The following is an 11,309-nucleotide window of genomic DNA, read 5'->3' on the forward strand; positions in this document are numbered from 1 at the left end:
TGTAATGCATCACATATGTTTGCCGAAGCCCAAGAAGCAGTTATCCTTACTGGAAAAAGAAATCTTTCACATCAAGACCGTATTAACTCAAAGATGCACATATCTGATAATCACTCTATGCTCTTTTGAGATATCTTATAGAAACACCAATGCCAATGTCTTAGGAAAAACATATTTTAAATATGACCAAAGCACAGAAGGTCAACATCTCTTTTTGATACTAGTTAAAACATCATTAATTTCACGAAACTATAAGTCCAAGGAAGTGGGAAGTAGCGAGTAGTTTCTACAAGACTGACATCAGGCTAAGAACATCAATCATAGACTTTAAGACACATATTTAAAAACTATAAGTAAAACATAAACTTTGTTTGGACCTCTTCATGATAGACACCATGCTTCTCTAGGTGTAAAATAAAAATCAAATTATTAAATGTTATGATGCTTTTCCAGCATTTGTATGTTCATCTTTGTGCATTATTGGTGTTCATGTTAGGCATATAGAAATTCAAAAAAGCAATGGCCTACATAAGGATTTTCAGAAAATGAATGTGCAATTGCAATCAAGATGCTCTAAAAAGGAAAAGTACTGCTCAATAATGAATTTACAATATTGAAACTAGCACATCATGTGTGTTGACCTCCACAGCACAACACAGACAAGCACTTCTAAATCTCTACACCAAAAATGAAATAAACTTCAAGCATTACCCCATGCATCCTCTTGGCAATAATGGTATGAAACACCACAATTCCATTACCAAAAACTATCGATATTATGTAACAATTGCTGCATTTAAAGTTTTCAGCAAGCAGGTAAACATATCCTTTTTCAAGCGATAGGATTTGTATGTCACATTAATTACATTCTAACTCAATTTGCAAATTAGAACAAATGACATGATGTGCGAGAAATAACCTCTGTTCTCGAAACAAAGGGATTATAAAGCCTAGCTCTATTTCTCAGACACTCTCATTCTCTAATCTGCACAGCTATGGGATTTCACAAGAGAGCTTATATATATATATATATATATATATATATATATATATATATATATATATATATATATATATGAGAGAGAGAGAGAGACCCACATGCAACTTCCTTTTCAACTTTAATTTTTTTTTTCATCCACAGTGTTTTCAAGATTTGCATTCAAAACAAGCACTACTTGTCTCCTAGACAAAAAAAAAAGGTTTAGAAATAGGCTGCTCATTGCAAATAAACGTTAAGGTAAAGAAAAAATTTTACTGCACAACAACTACCAAGATAGGAATTCAAAAATAGGATCCTATGCAATGTGTAGCATTGGTTCATCAAATCTCCAGTCTCTCAGGCATCTACTAGTTTCAACCTCCCAGATACACATAGGTCCATCAATAGATCCCTTCAAAAATGGAATCAAACGTTTCATGTTAGCCTTCCAGGTAAACGTACTTTATCAATCGCCTCTCCAACTGATCATTGCGAATGCCAGTCTGCAACCTCAAATCAAATGCTTTAAGAGAAAAAATGCAGGAAACTTTGGGAGAACCCAGGAATGGATCAAAGTTCTTTGACCGCACAAGAGAGAGAGAGAGAGAGAGAGAGAGAGAGAGAGAGAGAGAGAGAGAGAGAAGGAGAGAGAGATTGAAGGTGTACCAGAGATTGAACACCTTTAGAAGATCCTTCTCTTCCCTCTCTATCTTGACCTTCTCAACCCATGCTCCTTATTTGTCTCTCTCAAACTCACTTTCACTCATATCTGAATGATAGCTGCTTACGGCCCATGCCCTACCCTTTTGTCTCCCCCAAAATTACCCTCACTTTGATACGAGCTAAATCCCTCTCTTTTTCTCCCATCAGCTTGGTCTTGGTGTTTCTCTCTGAACAAAAAAAAAATTGGCGCGCAAATATTCTTGAAACACGAAACATATTTGTGCGCCACACGGTTGACTTATTCACAATGGCTATTGCCACAACCAGCAGTAGTAGCAAATGAATAACATTGTTACAGTGTATTTGGATTGTATGTGTATCTCAACTTGATGATGTGTGTGTCAAAGAAATCTCATATGATGCCTTCTTCATCGACTTGTTACATTTTTTCCTGCTACTGTTCCATGCTGAACAATCTCTTGCCAAGATTCGAAAATAGTTGGATTGTCGCCCTACATGTTTGTAGAACTAGGATTATAGAGCAAAGATGCATCCTTCATCATGGTCTACATCTCCAATTGAAAAGTTGGAAAGCCCTCTGTATAGGAAGGCAAGAGCCAACATGGCAATTGACCAATGGTAGACTTTAATGTTTCTCCACTTTTTAAAGAGGTGAGCGACCGTAAGATCCATATTTTTTTTTTATTGTAGAAGAAAATAAGTCCAACATTGCATGTCATCATTGAATTCTTGTACTTGTCAAAAGCACTGCTAGATTGAGTGATTGGATCAACACATTAGAAAAGCTCTTTGTTGACACACTCTAGTTGAATGAATTGGTATCCTTCTTGTTCCAAACATAGCCAACTCCTCTTTCCAATGAGTTTGTGCATCCCCTCTAAAATTTTGACTTTTTCTTTATTTCTAAGGAATTGACTTCAATTGGCCATCTAGTATCACCTTCCGGCTCAAGGAGTGCCATGATGTTGGAAAATTCATCCGGGGTGATGGTCATTTCACTCCATGAGAACCAAAATGTACTAGTTCTAGGGTTCCATCTATCAGCAATTGCATGGACCAAACTACCATTGATAGGCTGAACCATTTAGTTGATGGCTTTATTAAGCCCACAGTTATCCAAGTGGTCTAGAAACATACATTAGAAGGTGGGATACTATGACATGTACCATTGTGTTAGGTAGAATCTATTTGGTGTGGTATGATGCCTAAATCCACCTTGGCATTCACCAAAGAGAATGTAGTCATAGGGCAAAATATTCTTCAAATCAAAAGAGTCCATCTGGACAAAAGAAGGTGAATTCTATTAGACACTAATTGATGGGATTGATAAGAGCGAATGAGAAAACTTCACTCATTTCGTGTAAACAAGGAAATAGATAATTGTGTCCTAAAATTATATTGTTTTTGGAAAACAGTCTTACATCCATAACAAGCCTAAATGGTTGCTACACCAAGGTCAAGGTCTTGGCCCTTTTCAAGTTTATCTATGGTTTGAGGCTCTCCATTTCTTTTTGTTCACCAATCAATATATCAGAGACTATGATCCATTTTGGTACTATTGGGGAGACTTTTTAGTCTAAGTGGGTGGTCCAGTTGTCAGGTTATATCTTAGACAGTGTCCCAAAAATAACCTGATAGCATGATGATTAAGACTTGATAGATAAGGGGGTTTTGAAAATTTGAACATAGAAATAGATGTCTTTGTTGCATACATTCCTAGGAGATGAGTTTTAAAATTTGGAGAGCAAACATTGGTTTCATGCAAATCCTAGATTGAGGGAGGGTGAGATCAGAACTAGGAAAAACATGCTTTGTCTCCTCAATTGGTCCTAGATACATAGAACATGCATGATGACAGAGGGTGTGGTCATGAAGGTTTTATGCAATTGATGTCCAGTTCTTTAGAAAATGACCTGTGCTTGAGAAACTAGACAAATGATGATGGGTCCCATTAGGCATGCCATCTATTCACACCCCTCCTGCAAATAGGGGATCACATGAAACAGAAAAAATTGAGATTTTGTTTGGAAACAGATTTTAGGAGAAAGGGATCTACCCATCGATACGAGGTTTGACCATTCCTGCCACCTTTAGTAGGAATAATCAGTCTAAGGTTTAGAATTTCTCAAACTTGACAAGTTATTTCTCCTATATGCTTGTGAAGAATTAAATTTTTAAGTTTGGAAATTGTTATGAACTTGGTCTGAAAGATTGAATTTATTTGGTCTTGGTTAGAAATTCTCTTTGGATGTCAGTAGTTTTGGAAGTGTCTCTTGAATTGACACTATTGATGAGCATGTTTGTGGGCGAGTCATGGGTCCAGACTCAGCCCATCCATGTCTTAAGTGTTGGTTATTGTCATACACTTAAGTAGTTGTTTAACCCCATTTTGAGGTTAATGAAAGTATTGAGAGAGCGGACGACTACGAGTGGGCACCGATTTCTTCCTCAGTCGTGGTTTTTTTAGAGAGGTTTCCTTGTTAAATTTTGTGTGTTATTGTTCTTCTCTTCTTCGTTTTCCATCTTTCTACATGGTATCAGAGCTAAATTTTTGGATCAAAGAAGATTTTTCCTATTAAGCCATTACCTTAGTGCATGGTCAATGGAGCCACTACTGGAGCCATAGCTTGAGTGCACCGTCGCTGGAGCAGTAGGTTTAAGTGCATCATTGCTAAAATTGATCATCATGTGCACAGTTTTGGTGCCGTAGACTGGAGCAAGTCTTCTTGCATCGCCTAAAGTGGTGTTGTTGCTTGTGCATAGTCTTAATGCCGTAAACTGAAGCAAGTACTCTTGCACCGCGTGGTTTCTGTGCTTCATGATTCACGTTATGCTAGATGGATATTGAGCAGAAGGGGGAAAGCTCGAATGAAAGGATGGATTGAGTGGCACAAAAATCAGATCATCTTCCAGTCCAGGTCACGATGATTCGCTTGACCAAAGACAATTACCTTCTCTGGTTTGTAGTAATCAAATTGGAATTGTAGGTCATGGCCAAATTTCTTATATAATGGGAAGAAGAAACAACATTTTGAAAATGAGCCCTTATGAGAAACATGGTATCTTGAAGACAACCAGATCGAAACCTGGATTGTTAACTTTTTTGCTACTGAAATTCAGGCGTTGAATCTTCGAAAAAGGATTGCCTACGATATGTGGGTTGTCCTTGAACAATGTATGGGTAGAAAAAGAAAGATGTTTGTATCTACCAATTGATAAAGGATATATATGCTCTTTGATAGGGAGATAAAAAACTGTAGCTGAATTTAATGCTTTCTTCAAGTCGAAATGGGAAGAGTTGGATTATTACTCCGAAGATAAGTGGGAGTGTGCATATGATCAAAGCTGTTTTGGAAAAAGGAGTTAAAAAATCACATTTGTGTTCCTTGGAGGCTTAAATGATAAATTTGAGAGCATTTGAAGTCAGATTCTTAACTCTAGGGAAGTTTCTAACATTGAAGAACTCCATGTTGGAGTCAAGGCTGATGAACAAAGCCATCTTGTTATGGTTGGCAATGATTCCACTGTCACCATGCCCGTCATGCAGTATGCCCTCGCTAGTCGTGGCCTGGGATTGAGCCAAAAAGACATTCAGAGGTGCTCACATTGCAAAAAGAATGGTCATACCTTTGATTTTTGTTGGGATCTCCATTCGAAAGGGAAGAATAATCATGGCAGCAAGAACCTGGGATGAAAAAAGGTGGCTGCTGATCTTGAAGTTTCTTATTATACTAGTGACAAAAAGGAGGTTATAGCCGACCAGATTCATGAATTTCAAGCTGCATTGATGTTCTCAAAGATGAGTCTTCTGATGATGTGAAGATCTATCGTGCCCTTGCCATGAGTGGTGATAAAGGTAATTCGTGCTTTGCTAAATGGATGATTGATAGTGGCACTACTGACCACATGACAAGAGATCCCAAGGTATTTCAGGAATGCCATTTCTTTTCTAGGAAGGAGAGGGTTGATTTAGCCGATGGTTCTTCTATATTTGTAGCTGAAAATGGGAGTCTTACACTGTTAAATAAATATTTAGTTCATAATGTCCTTCACATTCCTCATCTTCCTTTGAACGTTTTGTCTATTAGCCAGACCATCAAGGAGGTGAACTGTAACTTAATATTTTCTATTGATCGATATGTTTTGTAGGACTTGATGATGACCAGAAAGTTTGAGATTGGTTTGGCTTATGATGGCCTGCATTATCTACCATTGAAGGTTGCAACTGCTCTTATTACAACAATTAATGAGAAAAAGAATAAAAATGATTAGATTCAGCTTGTTTGGAGTTGGCACGAGAGACTCGGGGATCTTCTTTTTGTTTTACTTTGATGTTTGTTTCCTGATTTGTTTTCCAGCATTAGCATGGACTTAGTATCCCGTGAAGTCTGCCAATTGGCTAAACATGTTCAGGCTTCGTACCCATTCCTGAAAGTCGATCTAACAAAGCTTTTGCCTTGATTCATTTTGATGTGTGGAACCCCTTGAGCATTTCCTTTAGTCATGGCTTTCAATACTTCATTACGTTTATTAATGATTACTCATGCAACACTTTTGTTTATCTATTGAGAGATCATAGTGAAGTAGTTCATGTCGTTGAAACCTTTATTACTCTTGTAGAAACACAATATAATGCTTCTATTCAGATCTTTCAATCTAATAATGCTCGTGAGTATGTCTCTCATTCTATTGAAATATTCATTCGAAAAAAGGGAATTGTCCATGAGACATCATGTAGTTACACCTCATCTCAAAATGGGATTACTAAGTGAAAGAACCGTCACTTGCTTGATGTCACTTGAGCCCTGTTATTTCAGCGACATATGCCCAAGAAGTATTGAGGTGATGTTGTATGCACCAGTTTTTATCTTATCCACCGTATGCCTAGTCATGTGTTGAATGGGCAGACTCCTTACTCTATGTTAATGGCTGGCCATGACCATTCACTCTTCTCCCTTGTGTGTTTAGCTATGTTTGTTTCATTCATAATCACAGTTTAGATGTCAAGAAATTAGATCCTCGAGCCATTAAATGTGCATTCTTGGGTTACTTTACTACACATAAAGGGTATAAGTGCTTGAATCCCTCTACAAGGCACTGTTATGTGACTAATGATGTGACATTCTTCAAGCATATTTCCTACTTTCAACTGAATCCTTTTTAGGGGAGATTTCGAGAAGAAAGGAGGAAGAGTATTATCAGTTGCAAGAAATTTAGTTTGCTGACTTCCTGGACTATAAGAGTGAATAGTACAGAGAAGCTGATGTCGCTGAACAATATAAGAGTGAAAATGAACCACATAGTACTACAGGGCAGCGTGAAGGGCAGTTTGCAGGGCAGCATGATCATTTATTTGGACATGTTTACTCTAGGAGACACCCTAGTGAAGTTGTAAAGAGTGAAAACACCAATCCCAATTCTGAGATATCCCTGGATGAGCCAAGTCCAATGTGTGAGGAACATGATGAAGATATCAAAAGTGACATGAATGCTGAAGAGCTTCCTATTGCTCAAAGAAAAGGGACCAGGTCATATACTATGCACCCTATTGGTAACTTTGTATCTTATTCCAAGCTTAGTAGAGATTACAAATGCGTCATATCCTCTCTTTCCACTTTTATATAGGATTGTTGTTGAGGCTCAGGTGGATCTAAAATGGGTTCTTTCTATGCAAAAGGAAACAAAATCCCTTGACAAGAATAGAACATTGGAAGCTGTAGATATTCCTGAGGGTGCTCATCTTGTGGGATTGAAGTGGGTTTATACGAGGCTTGGCTGGACACAAAAGGTTTCAGTCAAAAGTACGGCACAAACCACCTGAAGATGTTTGCTTTAGTTGCAAAGACTGTCCGGGTGATTCTTGCTTCAGCAGTTTTAAACGAGTGATAAATGTATTAACTTGATGTGAAGAATGTCTTCCTTAATGGTGATTTAGAAAAGAAAGTTTACATGAGTATGCCCCTAGTTATGAGAGAACATGAAAGCGTTGCATATTAAAGAAGACTTTGTATGGTCTTAAACAGTTTCATTGGTCATGGTTTGAATACCACAGACTTGTGATGAAGAAACATGGATATCATCATGGTAATGGAGATCACACACTCTTTGTGAAATAGAAGGAAGACAAGGTTGCCATTCTCTTAGTTTATGTGAATGACATGATAGTTACAGAAGACGATGAAGAAGATGTTATAGGGCTGAAAAAGATGTTAGCTTCAAAGTTTGACCTCAAAGGACCTCAAAAGTTAAGATACTTCCTTGGTATAAAAATGGCTAGGCCAAGTAGTAATGTTGTCCTAAATCAAAGAAAATACACTCTTAACCTGCTAAAAGAGACCGAAAAACTTGACTCCAACCATCTCCTACTCCAATGGATGCCAATAGTAAGATAAGTATCAGTAATGGGAAGCTACTTGGTGATGAAACTAAAGAGAAATATCAGCAAGTTGGAAAGTTGATTTATCTCACTTACTATACCTGACATCACTTTTGTCATTAATGTGATAAGTCAATTCGTGCATGCTCCTACTAATGCTCATTGGAAGGCTACTGAGAGGATCTTGTGTTATCTAAAGAAGAATCCTGGTAAGGGCCTATTATACATGAGACAAGATTAGCTTAACATTGAGGGATACTTTGATGCTGATTAGGCTAGATGCATTGATATGATGAGGTCTACCACATGTTATTATGTCCATTTGGGAGGCAACCTGGTGGTGTAGAGAAGTAAAAGGCAAGATGTTTTTTCCCACTCGAGTGCCAAGGCTTAGTACCATGTTGTATCTATGGGAGTTTTTGAATTATTGTGGCTAAAAGTATTGATGGCTGATATCATGATTAAAATTGTTGGACTTATGAAAAAATACTATGATAATAACTCTACGATAAACCTTAAATGTTCTCATGTTACATGATAGGATCACACATGTGGAGATTGATATTGAGAGAATTGACTCCAAGGAGATTGTATTGTCATATATGAAGTTAGAAGGTTAAGTTGCAGATGTGTTGACAAAAGTTTTATCTTTTACTCAGTTTGAAAAGAATGTAAGCAAGTTGGGCATGTTTGACCTGTATTACCAACTTGCGGGGAAATGTTGACGAGCATGTATCTAAATGGGTCATGTGTCCATACTCGTTCTGTCCATGTCTTAAGTGTTGGTGATTGTCATATACGTAAGTAGTTGTTTTACCCTAATTTGGAGGTTAATAAAAATGTTGAGAGAGAGTGGATGGCTGCTAGTGGGCACCAATCTTCTTCCTTAGCCATGGTTTTTTTCCCTCTGTTTAGAAGGGTTTTCCACATTAAATTTGTGTGTTATTTTTCTCTTCATTGTTTTCTATATTTCTACAAAGATGATCAATCCTAAGGTTTGAAGTAAGGTTTAGCTGAAATTGGGAACTCGATAGTTGAAATCTCGCTATTTTGAAAGTTGCTTTGATTCTCGAGGTGAATTGAAAATTGGACTTGGAGATCAAGAATTTGGGCTAGGAACAATTGAAATTTGGCCAATTTTGAAAATTTTCTTAATCCAAACAGTTGAGTTTTAAGACTTGATCAGAAAATCTGAAGATGTAGTATTTGTTTAAATTAAGACTATTGAATTATCCCTGGGATAAGAAATTTGACTAAATTGAAAACCAAAATTTTGATTAGATATTAAGATCAAAATTTGGAAATCAATTTTGGAGAAGTTAGGCTAAGAATGATTGACATTTTGAACAAAAAAAAAAAGAATTGACTTGATCTTGGGAAATATGGAAATGTCAATGGTATTGGCTTGAATCTCAATCTTTAGAAAAATTGACTTTCCCTTGATTAATTGAGAATTTGAATAGTCAGAATCCAGATTTGGAAAAATTTCTTGATTTTGAAATGTTGGTTTTTCAAAACAGACAAAGTTATGAAATTTGCTTGGTCCGGGATAAATTTGAGAGAACCATATTGAACGACTTTGATCAGGTTTGATCCCAGGATGGAACTGGAAATTTAGGAGGTTCAAATTATAAACCACTTTGACATTATATTGATTTTTGGAATGCATTAGAGAATTTGGTTTTGAGATAAAAAAATCCCATTTTTGAAGACTTTGAATCACTTTAGAAATTTTGTGTTTTCGTTTTGAAGTGAGGGACAATTTTTTGTCGCAATATGACTTGGTCACAGTAGCAATCCAAACTGAACTCACTTACATCTTGACGCTGGTGAGTGGGTGTATTTGTAAAGTTAGTGAACACATGTATTTATGAAGTAAACTATATGATTATCATTCATGCTTTGCTTTCTTTCAATCTATGCATAATTGGATCTCATATGGACATTGGCCCGCTTTGGAAGTTGAAATTGTTGGAAGACCACTGAATCAATTATTGTCATCAAGAAGACATTTAAAGTAAGGTTCATGAGCTTAGTTAGATTTCCAAATTTTGATTTTGAAAATTTGATAGGTTTTGTACATCATCTTGTTTGCTATGGTCTTAACCAATTTTGGCTATAATATGGACATTGTGGAAGATTGGTTTGTTTTCTCAAAACCTGATGTTTTGGATCTGTGAGAATCAAAGCTTAATTAGGTTATGCATTGGATTTTGATTAGACTTGGTAAACTGGTTTTCGAAACCATAGGAAGTTTTGAAAATTTCAAAAACGTGTATGTATGAACAAGAAACAATTTGTTTCAAAATAAACTCAATTTGATCATTTTTTCCAATTGCAAGATGAACTGCCCTCATGATTCGAGTGAATCCAATCTTTGGTGGACTAGATTTGATGGGCCCTTGAGTCCAATTCACCAACTTTTCGTGAAGCGGGAGCATCATTCATTCATCACTGATCCCTCTCTTTTTATGCACTTCAGGAGAGAAGACCAGGTAACATGTAAACAAATGAGCCAATCTTCCACTCAAAATTTGAAGGTTTTCTCACGTAGTTTCACAAGGATTGGGATCCTTTCAAAATCAGATTTTGGTTTATGGGATGGGATGGTTGTAAAAATAATATTTTCTGGTTTTTCAAAACAGGGTTTTGGTTTAAATAATTGCGAAAAATTTGCAAGAGTGCATGCACGTATGCTTTTAACATGTACATATCATGTGTGACTACCTAGCTGGACATCATTCCCAGCTTTAAGCTAAATTTAAGAAAATCACTCCCACATATTGGCTCTTCCACATTTATGTGAGAAAACAAAATAGAATCAATTGAACTACTTTCCCTCGTTGAGTGAAGTCGATTGAACGAGTTCATGAGAGAGATATGGTCATATTAGGGAGCCATGAAGTCCAAAGGTTGTAATGATCTTTTATCTTTCCATCCAAATTCAACAATGTACCAATTATATTGTCACAAACATTCTTTTTATATGCATTACATGTAAGTTGTGACAGAACAAATTATGCTTCCAATATCGCAAAGTGAAAACTATATTTTTCTTTTTCCAATTTCATGACAAAGGTTCATGTTCCACCTTTTCTAATGCATCAATTCTAGAAAGACGTGTCTGAGTACTTTTTAGTTTCAGTCCCATCAAATTAATGTTTGTCCAATCTAAATGCATGATTTATAGGTTCAATGACTCATATAACATTCATTACAACTATTTCTTAAATGATAAGAATATGAATTCTTTTGGCATATAGGGGATGC

The 11,309-nt window shown here is 36.5% G+C and overlaps 1 protein-coding gene across 1 annotated transcript; it reads left to right on the top strand.

The window, feature by feature from the left end:
• Positions 1-5,503: 5,503 nt before the first annotated feature.
• Positions 5,504-7,484, top strand: LOC116246959 (uncharacterized). Its single transcript, XM_031618885.1, has 4 exons — positions 5,504-5,767; positions 5,813-5,881; positions 6,914-7,191; positions 7,289-7,484. The coding sequence occupies exons 1-4, from the start codon at positions 5,504-5,506 to the stop codon at positions 7,482-7,484; spliced, it is 807 nt and encodes a 268-aa protein (XP_031474745.1).
• The last annotated feature ends 3,825 nt before the right edge of the window (positions 7,485-11,309 follow it).

The sequence above is a fragment of the Nymphaea colorata genome, chromosome 1, assembly GCF_008831285.2.
Source record: "Nymphaea colorata isolate Beijing-Zhang1983 chromosome 1, ASM883128v2, whole genome shotgun sequence".
NCBI classification, from domain to species: Eukaryota; Viridiplantae; Streptophyta; class Magnoliopsida; order Nymphaeales; family Nymphaeaceae; genus Nymphaea; species Nymphaea colorata.

Coding starts and splice junctions, on each gene's coding strand:
- LOC116246959 (XM_031618885.1), top strand. CDS start 5,504: ATGAGTGGTGATAAAGGTAATTCGTGCTTTGCTAAATGGATGATTGAT. Junction 5,768..5,812: donor TTAGCCAGACCATCAAGGAG/GTGAACTGTAAC, acceptor TATGTTTTGTAG/GACTTGATGATGACCAGAAA. Junction 5,882..6,913: donor TGCATTATCTACCATTGAAG/GTTGCAACTGCT, acceptor AAGAGTGAATAG/TACAGAGAAGCTGATGTCGC.